Source organism: Ruditapes philippinarum, unplaced genomic scaffold (assembly GCF_026571515.1).
Source record: "Ruditapes philippinarum isolate M1 unplaced genomic scaffold, ASM2657151v2 ctg2618_1_1_1_1, whole genome shotgun sequence".
Lineage (NCBI taxonomy): Eukaryota > Metazoa > Mollusca > Bivalvia > Venerida > Veneridae > Ruditapes > Ruditapes philippinarum.
The window spans coordinates 64,534-85,845 of NW_026856738.1; the positions used below are offsets into that span (position 1 = coordinate 64,534).

At 32.9% G+C, this 21,312-nt stretch overlaps 1 protein-coding gene across 1 annotated transcript; it reads left to right on the plus strand.

Moving 5' to 3' along the window:
- Window positions 1–819: 819 nt before the first annotated feature.
- On the plus strand, window positions 820–21,312 carry LOC132747554 (probable glutamate--tRNA ligase, mitochondrial). Its single transcript, XM_060736964.1, has 14 exons — window positions 820–1,058; window positions 3,525–3,597; window positions 4,122–4,159; window positions 4,674–4,721; window positions 6,175–6,345; window positions 7,193–7,279; window positions 8,287–8,379; window positions 12,625–12,719; window positions 14,112–14,166; window positions 14,615–14,719; window positions 15,920–16,077; window positions 18,779–18,839; window positions 19,987–20,253; window positions 20,994–21,312. The coding sequence occupies exons 1-14, from the start codon at window positions 834–836 to the stop codon at window positions 21,093–21,095; spliced, it is 1,578 nt and encodes a 525-aa protein (XP_060592947.1). The 5' UTR covers window positions 820–833; the 3' UTR covers window positions 21,096–21,312.

Consider the following 21,312-nt stretch of genomic DNA (forward strand, 5'->3'; position numbering starts at 1 on the left):
GATAAAGATAAAATATGATTAACAAGATCAAAAAGGAAATTAAGGTGGTGTTCAATAAACCAAAGGGACTGGCACAATGTTGGGATAGTGTAAAAAAGTAATTCTATAAAAAAAGATATACTTTATATATAATGTGTAGACTAAATATTATATATAAAGTATAATAAAGTATTTTTTCTAGAATTACTTTTTTTACACTATCCCAACACTGTGTCGGATCCCTTTGCAATAAACGCAAACCCAACATGACTCGGCAACAAGAACCAGTGGCAAGGAGCTCAGGAGGACCCCAAAGAAAACAGAACAGGATGCAAGGCCAAGCATAAGACTTTATTCTTAATATTGACCGAAATTGATGCTTCATTAACAAATTTTTCTAGGAGACTAATGATACATTATACTTATTATTTGCATGTTGTTTTTATTTCTTTACAAAACAAAGCAAGGTTTTGTTTTTTAAAATGTGGTTTATTTTTACTATTTACATATGTATATAAGATTTTCAAATTTCAATGCATCAGGATAACTATAGTAAAACAGTTTAATAAATTTGCGTCTTCTTTACAGTAATGCAAAGTGGGAACAATAAAAGATATGGTAAAATTCGTCACCAAGTTACATGTAGTTTGACTCGCATAAGGTACGTACGTATTCGCAAGTTTCTATCTATATTTAGGAATCTACATTTCTCAATTGGCATTTTATGATTCATTCAGGTTGTGTACAATTTTCAACAATCTGTATATAATCTATATTGTTTTGCAAAATCTAAAACTCTTTGCTACAAAGTATATCCTATTATAGTACGGCACAACGGTATTTAGCAAAGTAAAATGGCGCTGCCCATGAGAAAGTCACGATTGTTTTACAGTTTAGGCATTTATTTTAAATTTCATCTAAAATTACGTGTGTCATATCATGATTCTGTTCGTGTAAGGTTTGCACCAAGCCCTACAGGCATGTTGCATTTAGGAGGACTTAGAACAGCCTTATTTAACTATTTATTTGCCAAGTCGAAGAATGGAAATTTTGTTTTAAGGATAGAAGACACTGATCAGGTATATTCTACAATATGAAATGAAATGACCTGCACATAATACTCGAAAGAAGGTGTTGCAGTATATAACGATAAATAGATAGACGTTGTTAGGTCGAAAACTTTGAATTTTGTCTAACAAATGGTAACATTTCAAGCATATTGCAACAAGGTACATGTAGTCAAGACTATTCTACCCCTTACCAGTTCCTCTCCTGATGTTACCCTGACTGTGCTCTCCCTAATTTGGGGGAGAAATGTCTGCATATTTCAAATTTTGGGGGGAACTGTCCGGGAAGGAACTGGTTAGTGAGAGAATAGGCTGTTAGTGTTATCTTGTAGCAACTTGACAAAGAGAGCAAAGGCTATCATATGATTTTTGGCTTTACTTGATCTGTTGATATATCAAAGTTCTGGCAGTGTTGCATCTAGAATTCCAAAATTATGGGGGATTGTCCCCCATTCAACTGAAAAATGTGGGGATTTGAAAAAAATGTGGGGGACATACATTAACCTTACAATATGACTTACCGAAAAAAAAAAAATTATTTTACGTTCAGGCATTTTTGACAGCTATTGTCCGCTCAACAACAGAAGTAGAAAAAATAAAATATTGACAAATACTACAAAACACACGCAAGATGACCCAGTCTGCTGCTACACGCCATTTAGTATGTATTTTAGTCATAACCACGAGTGAAAACAAACATGGCTAAAGCGTTCAAGATACACTGAAGATAAACTGAATTAAGTTGAGAAGATCGTCAGATGCGCGACATGGCGCGCATTGACTTCATTAAAATGCGCGATCTGCATAGATGCAACACTGTCTGGTTTCTCTGAAAGGGTGGGTTCTGGTGTTCAAGGACAGTGAGACAAGGCAGTCTTGACTAATGTGGACCATAGATTGGGACAGGCAGCGAGTATGATAGGACGGGACCGTGTCTCCAGAGAAGATGGACGGTTATTTTAATTAATGTCAAATTTTTACATGTTTTTGTCACATTTTTTATATCTTTTGATATTGATAAATAATATGAAATTAGGCAAAGCCTATGAACGGGGAAGTCGGTTAAAAAAATAGTTAATTATTCCGTTTTAAAGGTGTCATTCGGTATTATATGCACCGCTTCCGTTTTCACTTGTAATACTCGACGATTATTATTTATCCGAAAAGTTGCCATTGGCCGTTATCGGAATATCCCGCCTATTATCATTGAATTACATTGAAAATGTCGCCGCCAGACTAGAACTGACACTGAAAATTTCATTGATAGGTATAGAATTCTATGTATTCTTTATTTGTTTTTTATTTGATTTTCTTTTAAATATACACATGTAGTCTATAGCGAGGCAAGCCAAAGCCCGGGCCCGCTTCGCGGACCGGTCCTTTTGACTTCCCTGCAATATGAAAGTAGGCAAAGCCTCTGAACTGGGAAGTAAATAATTGCTCTTTAATTTTTTTTATTACATTTTTCGTTTTAAAAGTGTAATTCACTATTTTATGCACCACTTCCATTTTAAAACTAGGCGATTATAATTAGGCTTGGTCAGTTATCAGATTAACTAGCCATTTGTCATAGAGTTGCAATTAAGCATTTGACTTATACTTGAACAAAACACCACTTTAATGTGTTGAAACTGAATTGTGCAAGATTGACATTGACCATTAGTAGACCTTGACGATCAAGGTCAAATTATTGAATATTTCTTAAATCGATATAACTTGAATTTATTATTATTTTTTGTTGTTGTCTAGGAGTTAATTCCTTCTTGATCAAAACAAAACTTATCACCAACATACTGAATTATTAAAGGTTGATGTTGACCTTAAATTGTCATTGTTGAGTTGTTGAATTTAATTTTGTTCTTTTGCCCTTTCTTTGTTATTAATGAACAGATTTTATTATTACTTTGTAAAAAGCACCTCCAATAATGATTACCATGGAGATTAACATGTTGAATAATTCAAGTATGACCTTGTTCTGTAAATGAGTTTAACTCATAAGGTCAAATATGAAATCATAATTCAATTCTGTATTGTGTTTTTGAAAACCCTGTACCATAATATTTTTCTTTTGGTGCATTTGCCTTTGGCAATAAGGTAATAGGAGAGCGTGTCCCCATCAGACTGTGGCTCTTTTTAGAAATGTAATGTAAATTAAGATTCGTTTCCATGTTTAAACAGTTTGTTAAACAGACACGTTTCAAGTAGCAGAAAAATGCCCCAAATTTCCAAATATATATTCCACTATTAAATATTCATAATTTAACTGTTATTACTCTATTTGCCTGATTAATATCTTAATCAGGAATACAAAGTCGGCTCCCAGTCAGCCAACTCCGACTATGTCATAAAAAGAGTTGTAAAAGAATTTAGAATTGGTAATAAATGTCTAGAACTGTATAAAAGATATTTCAAAAATATTTATTATTATTAAATACTGTATAAAGAATTGAAAATGTTTGACTTTATTTTTTTATACAGACAAGAAAAGTTCCGAAGGCAGTGGAGAAGCTAGAAGACGTATTACAGTGGACAGGAATAGTACCAGATGAAAGTAAATTTTTTTATCATCAGTATCAGTAGAACTAGGGATGTTATTAATTAAATCAGCACATCTCCAGAACTGTTTTTTTGCAAGTTATATGAAAGTTAAAAAATTGTTCAAATGAGTAAACAATAAAGATAAGAATAGAATAAATAGAAATTATGACTAATATTAACTGAAAAATCTGAAATAGGCTATGTTTTATCAGTTTTGTTTTTACAGAATAATTGTAGATGTTATCTTAAACTTGGCAAATGTAGGTTATTCCCATTTTATTCTGGTTGTTTATAAACCTTCACTATTATTCTAGTTGCTAATTAACTTTTTAAGTTAAAGCTTATTTATAATGGAGTGATAAATGTATTGCACTTATTTTCAATATATTTACTATTACTTATTGCAACTTCACAAGGTTTTAATTGTAAAATATTTGCTTGTACTCTTAGATTAACTCTATTTCTGTACACAAAGTTTATATTGTGTCATATTACATATGTATTAATGTATACATGTACGTTTTCATTTATTGATAGGTCCCACTGTTGGTGGACCATATGGGCCATACTTACAGGTAGGCAAAGGTTATATATATATTTTTCAGTGTTATTTATTATTGCAGTTAGAGGTAATTTAGGATGGGACAGTATTTAAGGTTATTTTACTCAATAATGCTTAGATTTATTTGACTAAACCTATGTGTAGCCCATTTTTCAAACATTTTAAAAGTGATCAACGTTAAACTGGGATCACATGCTTATCTGGACAAGGTGCAGTTATTAGATAAGGGGTGTAATTCTGAAAACTGTATTGTTTTAGCGATGCCCCTTTTTAACTTGAAATTTTTGTCAAAAGTGGTTATTTAAACAGACGAGAATTAATATTACATGCAGTGCTCGTGTTTCATGTTGGAAGCTACATGTATTGGATCCATTTAGCTTCTAGAAGGTCACTGGTTTTACTGAGGGCCTGCTTTATAAAAAAAAATGCATTCAGCTGTAACCAAGTTTTTCATTTATTTGTAAAGTTTTGAAGAAAAAAAATTTGTTCGGCCATTATAAAAATGAAATGTTGTTAATGTTTTTCAGTCAGAAAGGCGTTCATTGTATGAAAAAAGTGTTGAGACTCTTTTGAAGGTAAGACTCATAATTATTGATTCTAATATAATAAATTGATAATGGGGCAATGCATGTTCAAATTTTATACTGCCCATGACTTTAGTGTGGAGCATTATACATTGTAGTTTGTCTTTGTGTCACATTTATTTACTCTTTTTCATTAAAAAAAACCCATGTTCAATTATTGACCAATATGTTACATATTTGCTGTGTTAGTATGTTACAAATACATAGCTTTTTGTGGGTTTTAGTGTGTCATTGATAAGTCACTGAGGCTTAAAATGGGTTTTCATACTTTACATCATAGTATGGTCTAGTTTTCACCTTTGTTTAAACATCATAGATTTTTGGTTTTGTTTTAGCATTATAGGGTTTCGTTTTGTTTAAGCATCATAAGAAATGTACATGATTGCTGCAATTTTGGGCATTTCATTGTTTAATGTGGCTGGCATGTACAATGTCTTTAGAAAAATATTTTATCACATACCTATGCCGCTTCCCTAAAAATGGTATTGCACTGTTGTGTATATATTTTGACGTGACGTCATTTGCATTATATTAACAAAGGGTTAAGACCCGCTAAATGTTAGTGTTATACTATAGGCGCGTCAATGAAAAATGACTCTTATTTCACTTTAAACTGTCTTTATTTTTGGTATGTGATAAATAGAATATTAAATTTTTGTAAGATCATTACTAAATTTATTGAACTATTTGAATAAAATAATATAATAGTGGCCAGAGGCTGGCATAAAACTTGTTCAATAAATTCAGTATAAAACTTACACTCATTCAATATCCTGTATATACTATGCAGAAATTTATGTCACCATGAAGTATAGTGCTTGAAGTTGTGTGGTAAAAATTAATAAAGATGAATTAAAAGCATAGAAAAAGCATTAATGTTTTACATGTAAGTGTTTGATTCATTTCATGTCACTTTTGAGCACCAGTTGTTACATTTTCAGCTACATGTATGCCAGTTATGAAAATGTTATGCCTGATGTTCATTTCGTAGAATGTGTTTTGATTTTACACAGGGACTCAAATTGGGATAAGAATAGTACACAAATATGAAGCTTAGTGGAGTTCCTTTAAAGCTACATGCCTCCAGATGAGTCAAAATATTTCAATAAAATCAAACTTGAGAAAAATGTACTAAGGAAAAGTAAAAGGTTTCAAGATTCAAGTTATATTTTACATAATATGTGCGATTAATGACTGATTTTTCAGTATTTACATCCATTCTTTTACTGAGTTACTTACGCAGTAAAGGCTATTTATGCATATTTTGACCACTTTTCGATAATTTACATGGTTTACAAGTGCCATTGATTATGTGTTAATTGCTTCCTTTTGGTTACTTCACAATATTACACATTGAAATACATTTTCAAAACTTTCATTTGCATTAATCTGGAGGCGTGCTGCTTTAAACAAACATCATTCTATCCTCTTATTTATTTTACAGAGTGGGCACTGCTACCATTGTTTTTGTACAGAGAGAAGGTTAGAAATGTTGCGAAAAGATGCGGCAAAACGAGGAGAACCTCCACGATATGACAACAAGTGTAGATATCTAACTGAGGAGGAAGTAAACGAAAACTTGGAACAAAATATTCAGTCAGTGATCAGATTTAAGGTATTTTTACTTCTCAATCTTTTTGTTTGATGTAAAAAAAAAGTGCTTGGTTTAATAGCTGAATCTCAGATTTAGACAATTTTTATCATAATTCATAAAATATAAAGTCATTGGAGGGCTGTTTGCGATCAAATCATGTATTTTTAATAAAAATTGGTGTACTGAAGATAATGAATCAAGTAGAATGAATAATGAACACTGGACTAGTTTAAAAGCAGCATGCCTTCAGATTCATCTAATTTACATGATTATTTTGAAAATTTATTTTAAAAAAATAAATTTTGAAGTGAACATAGAAAATAACGCATTGCAAACGCCACTCAAAGTCTAGGTGAATTACCAAAATGAAGTCAAAATATCCCAAAGTAGCCCTTGCTGGGTTAGTCATACAATTGAAATATGGTGATAAATACTACAAAATCAGTGATTAATCGCTCATAGCCTGTAAAGTATTATTTAAATCTTTAATCTTTTTACTTTTCTTAAAATCTTAGTACATTTTTCTCAAATACGATATTTTTGAAATATTTTGGCTCATTAGAGAATTTATTTAATTTTTATAATTGACGTTATTGTTATACATTGTGTATTACCTACATAAACTTGGATACTCCCTACAATCAATGGCTTATTATGACGGGAGATAAACCTGTGTAAATAATATTGTTAGTAAGATGATGACACTTTGTATTGTCATGATATTTTTGTTGAGTTTATGCCTATTTTACCATTTTGTGACAATAAAATCACATGGATTCATACTTTAATACAGTTTGGATCATACTGTATGATTTGTTATTGTTGATACATTGATTAAGACTTAAAATTTAAATTTTCTCTATTGTAGTATGAGCCATTAGAAAGTGCTTGGACAGATCTCGTGTATGGTTTAATGCACGAGAAATCTGTGGGTGAATCTCTGGAAGGTGATTTTGTAAGTACAATTTATGTTCATAGGTGCTTTATTAATCAGTTAAATTTCTCCCTGTCCTCTGAGTACAAGTAGACAATAAAATCCTTATCACACCAAATATTGTAAATAGACTTGTCCATTTTCAGATATGGATTAAACCATTCATACTTTTAGGGAAAAAAATTTGAAATATCTACTGACTAAATAGCGATCAGTAAGACCTTGATTAGATGGCACAGCACAGATTAGATGACTAATTTTTGCCTGCAATAGTTGCATGAGAAGATTCTGTTGCTGCCAAGCAGTCTAAGAGTAAACCGTCATGCCAGTCTGTGATTCTAGGACAGGTTGGCACGAATAATATTGGCCTTTGAACAAAGTTGTCTCTGATACTGAAAATATACAGATCTAGTTTTCAAAGCATTTTGAGTTCATATTTTTTGCAGGGTAAAGTTTAAGTTGTATATGTTTAAGAGATAAAGCAAAGATGCTGGTTTGAAATATTATAACATTTATCCTTCTGGAGGTGATTAGCCATTGCCACTGGTAAAGAGACATTTGTGCAGTCTAACCAGGCCTTAAAATGCCGCCTTATACTGTTGGCTGACCCGATTCTAAGTTTTTAATTTGACTTCCCCAAAATTGATAGTGAACAGTTCCAAAAATGTAAGCTGGACAAGTTCATTGAAGAAAATCAGCAGGTTAAATGTTTACAGCCTCTTTTAAGACAAGAATCTTAAATTTTACACTGCAAAAATCCCTGTTGCTTCTTTTGGTCCAAGTTAGAATTATCTGTTGCCTTAAATCAGTACATCACATTTAATTGCCATGACATTGCCATTGGCGTTTGTATTTTTCTGAAAATTTACATGTGCCTCTTTTTGATATTGTTAGATAGTGATGAAGACGGATGGCTGTATTTTTCTGAAAATTTACATGTGCCTCTTTTTGATATTGTTAGATAGTGATGAAGACGGATGGCTGTATTTTTCTGAAAATTTACATGTGCCTCTTTTTGATATTGTTAGATAGTGATGAAGACGGATGGCTTTCCGACATACCATTTTGCTAATGTTGTAGATGATCATTATATGAAGATTTCTCATGTTTTAAGAGGCGAGGTAAGATTATTTAATATCTTGAGATAAGAGAGCATGATGTGTGGAGAAGGAAGGAGTATTGAGAAAGGAGGTAAGACAGTATGATGTATGGAGAAGGAAAATTGAGAAAGGAGGTAAGACTGCATGATGTATGGAGAAGGAAAATTGAGAAAGGAGGTAAGACAGTATGATGTATGGAGAAGGAAAATTGAGAAAGGAGGTAAGAGCATAATGTGTGGAGAAGGAGTATTCTGAAAGGAGGTCAGACAACATGATGTGTGGAGAAGGAAAGAGGTGAGACAACATGATGTTTGGAGAAGGAAGGAGTATTGAGAAAGGAGGTAAGACTGCATGATGTGTGGAGAAGGAAGGAGTATTGAGAAAGGAGGTGAGACAGCATGATGTGTGGAGAAGGAAGGAGTATTGAGAAAGGAGGTAAGACTGCATGATGTTTGGAGAAGGAAGGAGTATTGAGAAAGGAGGTAAGACAGTATGATGTATGGAGAAGGAAAATTGAGAAAGGAGGTAAGACTGCATGATGTATGGAGAAGGAAAATTGAGAAAGGAGGTAAGAGCATAATGTGTGGAGAAGGAGTATTCTGAAAGGAGGTCAGACAACATGATGTGTGGAGAAGGAAGGAGGTGAGACAACATGATGTTTGGAGAAGGAAGGAGGTGAGACAACATGATGTTTGGAGAAGGAAGGAGGTGAGACAACATGATGTTTGGAGAAGGAAGGAGGTGAGACAACATGATGTGTGGAGAAGGAAGGAGGTGAGACAACATGATGTTTGGAGAAGGAAGGAGGTGAGACAACATGATGTTTGGAGAAGGAAGGAGGTGAGACAGCATTATGTGTGGAGAAGGAAGGAGTATTGAGAAAGGAGGTTAGACTGCATGATGTGTGGAGAAGGAAGGAGTATTGAGAAAGGAGGTAAGACTGCATGATGTGTGGAGAAGGAAGGAGTATTGAGAAAGGAGGTAAGACTGCATGATGTGTGGAGAAGGAAGGAGTATTGAGAAAGGAGGTAAGACTGCATGATGTGTGGAGATGGAAGGAGTATTGAGAAAGGAGGTAAGACAGCATGATGTTTGGAGAAGGAAGGAGTATTGAGAAAGGAGGTAAGACTGCATGATGTGTGGAGAAGGAAGGAGTATTGAGAAAGGAGGTAAGACTGCATGATGTTCGGAGAAGGAAGGAGGTAAGACAGTATGATGTGTGGAGAAGGAAAATTGAGAAAGGAGGTAAGAGCATAATGTGTGGAGAAGGAGTATTCTGAAAGGAGGTCAGACAACATGATGTGTGGAGAAGGAAGGTGGTGAGACAGCATTACGTGTGGAGAAGGAAGGAGTATTGAGAAAGGAGGTAAGAGTGTATGATGTGTGGAGAAGATAGGAGTTACTTATTTCATGCGTCAAAAGGAGCAATTTGATTATTTATGTCAGAACATGAAAATTAGATACTTGTGTAACTGGGGGAGGGAGATGATGTTTATTTGTGTAAGGGTGATTTATGCTGTGTCAAAATTATCAAAATACAAACAATGAGATACCAACACTATACTGCCAGGCCAGTCACATGGATCTTTAGGCTTGCCTAGGTCTGTACTGGTTGCAAACAGTCAGCACTTGAAGAAGAATATAGATTTAAGAAATAATCCATTATAATGAAACCAGTTCATTATTCTAAAATGTAAAAATGCAAATTGCAATTCAAAGGCAAATCAATAAGTAATTGAATTGATATTTTTTGCTAGGTTTTACATGGTACAATCAATGTAAAGGTGATATGACAACTGTCCAACTTTGCTGGTGGAGGAAGATCCCAGGTGCCCCTCTTCGCATGATTTCAGGCTTAGTGTTAAATTGATAAGGTTTTTATGCCACCACAGCATCTGTGTTCTATAGATTATATAGTGAACTTAAAAAATCTTCTTGTGAAAATCCACCAGTCCAATTTCAACCAAACTTGGCAGGATTGATCCTTGGGTGAAGGGCTTCCAAAGTTGTTCAAAGAATTTCATTCCATGCAGCTTAGAGCTTTAATATTTGTTATATGATATCATCTATAGGTACTCTACTAAAGTTGTTTTAATTATGCCCCTAGTTTTAAAATTGCCCTGCCCCAGAGGCGATAGTTTTCCTTTTATGTATTAAGTAAAAACTTGAAAAATCTTCTTTTCTGAATTGACAAACGCTAGAGGTTAAATATTTGTTATGGGACTTTGCGAAGTGAACCTCTACCAAGATTGTTCAAATTATAGCCCTGGGGTCAAAATTGGTTCCGCCCCGGGGGTCATTGATTTTCATTATGTACATATAGTAAAAAAATAGACATAGAGCTTTGATGCTTGCTATATAATATCATCTATAGGTCCTCTGCCAAAATTGTTCAAATTTTTCCCTTGGTGTCAAAATTGGCCCTGCCCGGGGGCAGTGATTCTCATTATGTACATGTACAGTCAACTATCGTTATCTCGACATCGCTTTTCTCAATATTTCGTTATCTCGCTGAAATTTTGAAAGTCCTGATTTTCTTCATTCTTTATCTATATTGGAAATATTTGTTTATCTCGATATTTTCAGTATCTCGATATTTTCAGTATCTCGATGTACAATTTCAGCCCCAACAGTTATTTTCACACTATTATCCTTTGTTTATCTCGACTAATAGTTTTCTTTTGTCTGTTCCCTTCAGACGTGTGAAAAACACAAACTAGACGATAATAATGATGATTATGTTTGTAACATATTTAGCTGTTTTTATAAAAGTTAATCTATTTAGCGTGTTGATTGACTAATGTCCAAAATTGTATATTTTACATTCTTTATAAATATTAGAACACTGTATCAATTCATTATGACTTTAAATGTAAATGAAATAGTGAAAGTATAGAAACGCTATCGTTGCAATATTGTTTCACAACATCACCACCAAATCAATCAGCGGTCTAACAACATCGAGAAAGACCGGATAAATAACCCTGGAGGCAATCTGGATCAACCACCCTGAAAACAATGTTTTCACTATATTGGTGTATTACTGAGTAAACCTCACTATGTGTTTTTATTACAGAAACCCGTATTTCCGCTGGTAAACATCCGCTAATGTTATTTTGTTAAATATTGACTAGGCCTATGAAAACAAGACATTTTTTTTGGGGGGGGGGGGGTTTACGTCACATCGACACAGTATAGGTCATATGGCGATGTTCCAGCTTTACTGGTGGAGGAAGACCTCAGGTGCCCTTCCGTGCATTATTTCAGGCACGAACGGGCATCTGAGTAGAACCACCGACGTTCCGTAAGCTAGCTGGATAGCTTCCTCACATGAAAGAATCCAAAGTCCCTGTCGGGATTCGAACCCACAGCGGTGAGGGGCAAGTGGTTTGAAGTAAATGACCTTAACCACTCGGCCACGGACGCCCCGAAAACAAGACATGGGGATATCATAGTTTATTTGACATAAGGTTTGCACATGTCTTTTGTAAAAATCAGTTTTTGCCTTATTCAAACCCTAATATGTTTATCTCGACATTTCGGTATCTCGATATTTTTTGGACGGTGCCGATGATTTCGAGATAACGAGAGTCGACTGTAGTAAAAACAGTAAATAAAACAAATGTTTTCTGAATTGGAGAAAGCTACAGCTTAGATATTTGACTTGAAATGTTGTTTGGTGGACCTGTATCAAGATATCAGGTGACCTAGATTTTGATGATGTGACGTACTTTCTTGTCCTTTGATGTACATGTACTGGTACAGCTATGATATTTGAACCATGTGTACAGATTAAGATGTAAAGTGAACTTTGATATCAGCTGATCTAGATTTTGTCAAAGTGTCTTACTGTGTTGTCCTTTGATGAAGTCATGAAATTTAGGCTGTGTGATATATGTCCTTCACCACCAAATTCACTAGACTCAAGTGCATTGATATATTCCTACTCTGATCTTTTACTTGATTTACAATAGATTTAACCACTAATCTGATAATAAGAATTAGATAAGTCAGGGATCTATGCATTATGACAATCTTCAAATGTATAGAAACAAAAAAAAATATGTTCCTACATTACTATTTAGTGTTGTATTAATGTGGTGGCATAGCATTTTTCACAAATGCAATCTTGTTTAATTGTATAGTCTTATGTTTTCTCAGGGATAAACTACATTCATGAAAGTGTATCTACTAAGCTCACATGGTGTGAATGTTAACATATAAATGTTCTTACATATGAATCAATTTGAGACTATTATATTACAGGAATGGACTATATCTACACCTAAACATCTGCAGATGTATAAAGCCTTTGGTTGGGAGCCACCTGCTTATGCCCATTTACCTTTAATAGTTAACAGGTAACGTTTACATTTGTATGAACCAGAATGGTAATGCTTGACTGCAGATCTAATTTTTCTCCAAAGACTTAAAGTGATATAGAGGGTACAAGTATTTATATATCCCACTGAGATATTCCATATTTTTCATTAGTCTTCATGTATAGCTCCAGTGAATAAGTTAACATTGTCATTTTTTATCCCCCGCCGATGGAATACCAGCAGGAGATGCGCATATCGTCGGCTTGTTTTGGTCAGACACTTTAACTCAGAGTTATGGCCCTTGATTAGTTATGCAATATGCATATGGAGTAAAAATCGTTTCCGGAGTAGTTCTCTGCAACTACTGGCTGGAATTCAACGAAACTTTATGGGAATCATCAATATCAAGAGGAGATGTGCATATCGTCGGCTTGTTCTGGTCAGACCCTTTAACTCAGAGTTATGGCCCTTGATTAGTTATGTAGTATGCATATAGAGTAAAAATCGTTTCTGCACTACTTCTCTGCAACTACTGGCTGGAATTCAACGAAACTTTATGGGAACCTTCAATACCAAGAGGAGATGAGCATATCGCCGGCTTGTTTGGGTCAGACACTTTTACTCAGAGTTATAGCCCTTGATTAGTTATGCAGTATCCATATAGAAAAATATTTGTTTCCTCGCTACTTCTCTGCTACTACTTGCTGGAATTCAGTGAAACTTTATGGGATACTAAGAGGAGATGTGCATATAGTCGCCTTGTTCCAGTCAGATACTTATAACTCAGATTTATGGCCCTTGATTAGTTATGTAGTATGCATACATCTCATTGGCATTTCCAGATTTTACTATTTAACACAAAGTTATGGCTCTGTTATTGCCCTGAATATTTATCAAGTTCAAAGAATATTACTGTTTATGCCATGATTAATATATAAATAAAGCCTTATGTCTTCAGTTGTTGTGTTAATAATAACCAGTACTCGGCGGGGGATATAAATTCAACGAATTTGCTTGTTAGTTATATAAAGTAGTTTATTAAAGTATCTAAAAGAAAGACATCAAAGTTCATGTGAAATATCAGTTATTATATGCAAAACAATATTTTTCAGAGTTGATACATGTATAAGATCTACTTCTTTAATGATTTAGTACAATTCAATCATCCCTTAACTCTGTGAGTAATATCCTCTCCTCTGTTACAATTGCTCTAGCTGGGTTTGAGGTTTTAAATTTTTTTACTAAGCTCAAACTCAAATCTCAGGTATTTGATTGGTTCAGTAACTTGCACAGAATTTAAATTGACCAATGAAAGTACTGAGTTCAGAGGAAGCTTTATATCCCGAGGCAAGTACTTTTAGCACTTTGATTATGCTTCAATTTTTGACTTGAAGATTTGTTGTAGTTATAGAAGTTATGTTTCGTTTACAGTGATGGAACGAAGCTATCTAAAAGACAAGGAGATATTACTGTTGAATATTTTAGGGTGAGTTGAAATATTTAAATATTCATTGCAGCTTATATTTTGAAAGAGTTTTGAGAGACATGCTGAATTTAAAATGCTTTAAAAAAACTTTGATAATTATTTTTTCTATGAATAGATTTGTATCTCTATACAACCTATTTTTGGCCACTTACTTTAAGTGGCCAAGAAGTTAATGGTTTAAATAAAAGGAAGGCATTAGCTAAAATAATTTACAAAGATATTTTAAGCAAATTATGTAAAAGAAGATAAAAGTGAAATTTCAATAACTTGATTTTCTCTAGACTGTCTTAAAAAAGCCATTTAAAGAAATATGGGTGAAAATACTTTTGAGGCATGAAAGAAATTCTTTAAGTTGTGTGATTAGGAATTAGTATTATAGTAATTATAAATAATTATAAATTATTAATAATAAATAATAATAAATAATTTTTTTATCTTTTTTTTGCAGGAACAAAATTATGATCCAAATGCCATATTAAACTATTTAACAACAGTAAGCGGGGCTTTTAAAGAAAGTACAGAGGGTAAAACTCTAGGGGAGATGATCAGTATGGTAAGAAAGTATGTCCACATGTATATCTCCTTACTAACCATGCATCTACAAGTTTCATTATAGAAAAATAAAATCATTGCGGTCCACCATAGGCCAAGAATTATTATGGACAGCCTAGTAAAATCAGATCACTTAAATAATGTTTATTTACAAGGAAGAGCTACCCGTGTAAACAGAACTGCATTTTATGTTTGTTTGTGTCAGTTTTAAAATATTTCAATAGCACTGTTACTCATAAAACGTTTAAAATTAAGGGATACCAGGACTGTGAAATGGTGAGCATCATATACTTAATAACATATACTAAATGCGATTAAAAATATGTTGGACAAACTGGGAATGCATTTAGGGAACCTTTTTTTACATTCATCTATTTGACATATGATAAATCAAAAAAACAAAACAACGTAAAGCCAATTTCCCTCCATTTTTGCATGACGAAACATGATGTTAGAAATATTGACGTAAAAATAATCCATCAAACAGAAAGAAATTATATACAATATGTGACAACTTTAAACGACACTCCTAAATCATAGACAGATTTGAAGAGGAAATCTTCAACAAAATTGAGGAGAGATGACCTCAAAAGCAACCTTCCACTACATTCAGCAACATCTAAACAATACTAAAGAAACAAAAATTCAGGATAGTGATGGGGATAAATGGGAAGTCCTATTCTTAAAGAAGTCAATACCATACCTTCTAAGAAAGAAGTACCACTTCCAAATAATCTTAAGTAGAGACAGAATATTGACACTAGTTTTCAACATACCACCGCCATTGTCACCATTATCTGATTCTCTAAGAAGTCCTACCCAAACACCACTGGAGGTTACCCCCTCCTCAAGCAACCATGCATTATGCCATGAAGAACATTTAATGTACAGTGATATAAAAGAACAATTAATATACATATACAGCATTTATGGAATGGTCTGCAGTAATCAATAAATAGTCAAGTAAAATATAGACTATTAACAGTGTGTTCTATTTATAGATATTTCCTAAGCATATAGACTTCTGGTAACATTACAGATGTTATTAATAGTAATATATGTTACTTTACTTATCAGAGATAATAAGCATTTTTCATTGAAATGATAATTATGTATATTTCAGTATTTAATTTACATAACACATGAAGTTATATGTAAGATTTTTATAATTTTATCTTTTTTTATTTTAATATTTTTACAGTTTTCATTGGACAATGTCACTAGCCATCCTGCCCGACTACAACCTGAGAAGTTAAAACCTCTTAACGGACATCATTTACGCAGACAATTCCATGGTGAACAGAAACAACAAATTGTAAATAAAACACAAGAAATGGTTCAAAAACATTATATGGAAAGGTTAGTCAAATTATATTTTAGTTTTCTTATGTACTTATATATGAAATATTGAGAAATATTTATGAAATAAAATGGGTATTTTCATTTTTGGTATTTTCACTAGTTAAAATTTATTTTTCACTGCAGCGAAACATATTTTCCATATTTTCACTGGTGTCTTGCCAGACTACTTTCTTCTAAATTTAGCCAACATACAAAATTTAAAGGAAAATCTTTCAAATTGAATTGTCAAAAAAAAGAGTAAAATGTATATAATACACAGAAAATTCAAGTTTTTTCTATATATATAGGATTGATTTTCATCTTGTGGTATGAAAATTATCACATTTCTCTCATGAAATATTTATTTTCATACCACTCGATGAAAATAAATCCTGTATAATTCCTGTATAGAAATCAAAGCACAGAAGGTGCTGAATTTGTTTGGGTCTCAGAATGTAAGAAAGGTACAGGTTGTGAGATTATATGTATAGTGCCACCAATGCTTTCCAGCGTTTTAATTGTAGTAAATTGGCTTTAAGACTAATTGCAACACTGATATTCAATCCAATGTTTATTTGACTGAAACAATTTGAAAAAAAATGAGTTGCATTAACTGGGATTTGAACTCCAGACCTCTCGCTTCCTAAGCGAGCGCGTAAACCCCTCAGCCACGGTGAATTTATATGTGAACGGCCTGAAGAAAACCATAATATTCTAAATTAGGGCTTGTAACGACTTAAACTGTTGTTTAACACAAATGTAAATAATCATGGAGCTTACTATAAGCATGTATATCTATAAAGAATCAAAGGGCTGCAAACTCTGTGGTATTTTCTGATCTTTGCAATCTAAATCGTACTGTATATCTGTATGTATTTTCCTGTATAAGTTTATTTTTATGTACTATTATTCATCTTGCAAGGCACCAGAGTTTGATACATACGGAATTTTGCATAACTAGAGTTGCTTAGAAAAATCATTTATGTTCATTTTTTATGACAGCCACACTTTATCCTTGCATATCATGGCTACTTCCTTAACACAGACACTTAAAAAAGAATTTTAAAAAAAGTTTCCTCGAATGGGATTTGAACTCCAGACCTCTCACACGCTAAGGGAGCGTGTTACCCCTGCTCCATGAAGAAGTTATACAATCAATGACTGAATAACATCAAGTCATTCTAAATTTAGAACTTCCATTGCATTTCGGGTTTGTAATCCTTATTAATTTCGAGGTATTTTGTTCAGGATAAACCTGTTGTTTAAAACTGAAGTAAATAATTTAGCGAAAATCTTCTCGCCAAAACAGTCCGACGTGTAGAATCTATATATTCCACTACTCGGTTTGTGTAGTATTCGGTAATCGACATCGCTAAAAATAGTATTTTCATTGATAAAATCATATTCATCCGCGTAATTTGTGATTGTGCATTTATTGACAATTCTTTAAGCCAACGCTACTTTTAAACTTTGAATGCATTGTAATTTGTTGGATACTTGTAAAAAATAAAAATATTTCCTTCTGTTAAATTGCTAGTTTTAAGCCGTTTTGAGAACTACTTGTTGTTAGGTTTGTCGTGAAACTTCTGTGTCAGAGATTGAATGTCCGCTTTGTATTAACTTATCTTCGATCAGAAAATACAATAAAACAATATTAGAAATATTCGACCATTCTGGAATTATTTTGCTTGAAAATTAATGCGCCTGTCTTTGACCATCTTTACGCAGTGATCTCCCCTGAATTTTTCGGCGTTAGTGTACATATAAAGGGAAGTAACCGCTTCAAAAAAGCGGACTACTTTCGGCATTTGCAATTAACAGCAGTAGACTCTGAAATTTCGCTACCATTATTTGTTTGGTCTGACGACCCAAACAAATAAAAACTTGAATATCCTGTATATCTTTGAGAACACTAGCAGCAATTACTAATTTTCATCTGCAAAGCAAGTATATGAGGACCAGACTAGCATCTCCCCAGCCTGGCCTAACTTCTATTCTGTTGATTATATTATTTTAGCATGTTTATATTGAATATCCTTAGATAAACAATAGGTAATTTAAATTCAATGTAAGATGTTTCCATTATAATAGAGAAAATATAAATCCTTAAAGAAAGTCCAAAATGTCGAAAATTATGCCTCAGACCCAAATAGATTTTTACTTCTTTAGAAAGGGCTAACATGAATTTTATTATGTTTACAAAATGGTTTAAGAGAATGTTAGATGCTTTTTATTTGAAGAAATTAGAGATAAATGTGAAATAATTTGTCATGAAAGTAGCAAAATGTAAACATTTAGTAGTAATTTGACTTCCATACAAAATACTTGTTCACTTTAATTGTACTAATTGCCCAAAAGCAACAGATGAAAAAGATGCTTCATGTAATATTGGCCAATGAGTAACTTTTTTGATACAATCAAAGTACACCAGTATTAAAAAGTTTTTGAGAAAAAAAAGCACTTCTGAGGCATAATGTGCCTTTAAATGCAGAAGGTTACTGGTTGGGGACCACCAAAACCGGACAGCCACCAAAACCGGACGGCCCAGAAAATGCCTGATTAATCTTTTTTCTTTCGATCTATCAGTTACTTTATTATCAACAATAAATGCATGTTTCTTCTACAATTAAGTTATTAATCTTTAAGAAAATGTTCAAAAATTGTCTGTTTGATCGTCCCTGACCAGTAAAGATTAAATGTGAAATGATTTCTATTTCAGAGTAGCAAACAGCCATGTTTTAGACTTAAGTTATATAGAGCATATACTTACATGGGCTTTGGTAAGTTTAACTTTTGAAACTCTTTTAATTTCATTTAACAATGACTACTGTAGTGATAAATGTCAAACAAACTGATATTTAATATGTACAAACCTGTTCTGAAGACCTTCCCAGAGTAATTGAGTTTGATTTTGGTGCATTTTTTTTTACACAAATCTCTTTTCAATGAACAAATATACTTGTGTGACTTTTAAATAAAGGGCTACAATTTATTTTGCCATTTACATAGTTCAGTGTGATCCTTTTTTAATTCAGCCATTTCCAGAATAGAGGGACTTTCAACTCACCTTGCAACATCCTCAAACCAAGTCAGCTAATAATAGTTACTGACTTTGAAAAATGCTCTTTAAAAGCTCTCTAAAAGCAGAATTTTAAACAACAGAAATATGAATACATTGTATATGTATATTGAAAATGAATAATACATAATTATTATGCATTAATACCAGAGACAGACCAGAAAGTGATAATTTACCCAGGATAAATAATGTCCTATGAACTTAAGCCCATTTAGCTGGCCGCTTATCACCTTACCTCTCTGTTGTATATTGTTATTATTAGACCTCAATTTCCCTAGTATCGATGAGGTCTGGAAAGAAAATTTGTCTGTATGTTTATCTGTTTAGAAAGTTACTTATTACCTCATGAACATAAATCAGGAGGGTGTGTTACTATTTGTTGAATTTTTTAAGGTTATATCAATAAATCTGTTGAAAATACATGAGGCATATTTCAGTAAAGCTTTTATTATAATTTGAAGTTACTTCCCTTGATTTGGTGCATTCTGACATTTAGATATTGTTTAAACACAAATCAAGGAGTGGATTTTGGTATTTGAAAAGTACCAAAAAATACAACATTTCCTTCCAGATACTTAAAGTATTAATTACGTTTTTTTCCAAGAGTGATCAGAGAGACAAAAATAATGTGAAAAAAAAGTAGATAAGAAAAAAAAAAGGAAGAAAAAAAATATTGCCTCCTCTGGGGTTTGAACCCGCGCCCCTCAGTATCAATGCAGTTGACAGTAGTTCTAGCCTGTTTGAATACTCTTTAAAGTGGAGGTAATGCATGAGGTTGGTCATACCTTAAAATAACAGATGTTTTTCATTCACAGAATAACTGTTTATTTGTCATTTTTGCATTTCAGGTTTCAAGAATATCACATTTGGAGGACTTGCTCTCAAATTCTCTAAACTTTATCTGGGTAATTCCTGACCAAGAGAAAGTTAAAAGTGCACTTTTTAAGGATAAAAACAGTGAAACTATGATTAAAGGGACCATCGACAAATTAAACATTGTGCATACATTCAAGGAAGCACCACTTAAAGAGACTTTAATGTGTTTCTGCAAGGAACAAGGTTTTAAAACTAAACATTACATGACTGCATTGAGAAATTGCCTCAGTGAACAAAAGGTAAAGTATATTTGTAGTACATGTATTATTGATAAAGGTTGCTGATGGGATATACTTGAGAATATAGCCTGAATGAAATAAATATGACCCAAGAAGCTAGCCGAGGGTTTTTGTATATGTTAGCAAGGCTATACATATGTACTCCACCAAATTTCCAGTCAGCAACTTGTATAAATTGTAACTATAATATGATAATGTAATTCCATATTGAAGAGAAGAAAATACAACTTCTGTCAGTTATTTGATATCATGTTTTGTAAATATGACTTTGGGCATCATTGGCCAATGGTCAAGGTCATTGACTATAAACCACTTTCCCCCTTATTACTGTGGGTTTGAATCCCACCAGGGACTTTGGATTCTTTCATGTGAGGAAGTTTCCAGCTTGAGCTGTCTTACAAAATGTCCCTGGTTCTACACAGTTGTCACTCCATGCCTGAAATAATGCACAGAGAATACCTGAGGTCTTCCTTCACAAGTTAAACTGGAAAGCCACCATATGACCATTACTGTGTTGGTGTGACATAAAACCAAAACAAACAAAACTATACTAAATAATAATTGTATATAAACAAATATTATAATAATCAATTACATCTTAATTTATTCTGTTTTGAAATGTTAAATAAAATCATATAAGCTAAAGATTTCTGCATTGTAGTTGCACCATATTACATGTTATAAAGGGGTTTCCCATATATTGATAATATTCTGAAAAAATTTCTTCTGTGTTTTTGTAGGAAGGTCCACCTGTTGCTGAAATGATGGAGATGCTGGGAAAACAAGAGACATTAAAACGTTTACAAAGTGCAAGTGATTCTCTTAACACTGGACAGACGTAAAAAAAAAACAATAAAGAGGATAAATATAAGAGAAATTATCATGATGTGTACATAATGAATTGAATGATAAGAGACTACAGATTTTTATGTTGTTGTTACTTCTGGTTGAAAACATATTAGTTCTGGTTGAAAACATTACTAAAACACATAAATGTCCGGAAGAGTTTATTTTCACTCTATTGTAAAACTATAATGTTAATAAAGTTGCTATGTTTTA

Bases quoted from the DNA above. Each gene is read 5' to 3' on its own strand.
- LOC132747554 (XM_060736964.1), top strand. From the start codon at position 834: ATGGCGCTGCCCATGAGAAAGTCACGATTGTTTTACAGTTTAGGCATT. The intron at 4,722-6,174 runs GTAAGACTCATA...TTTATTTTACAG, and splicing joins GTGTTGAGACTCTTTTGAAG to AGTGGGCACTGCTACCATTG. The intron at 18,840-19,986 runs GTAAGTTTAACT...TTTGCATTTCAG, and splicing joins ATATACTTACATGGGCTTTG to GTTTCAAGAATATCACATTT.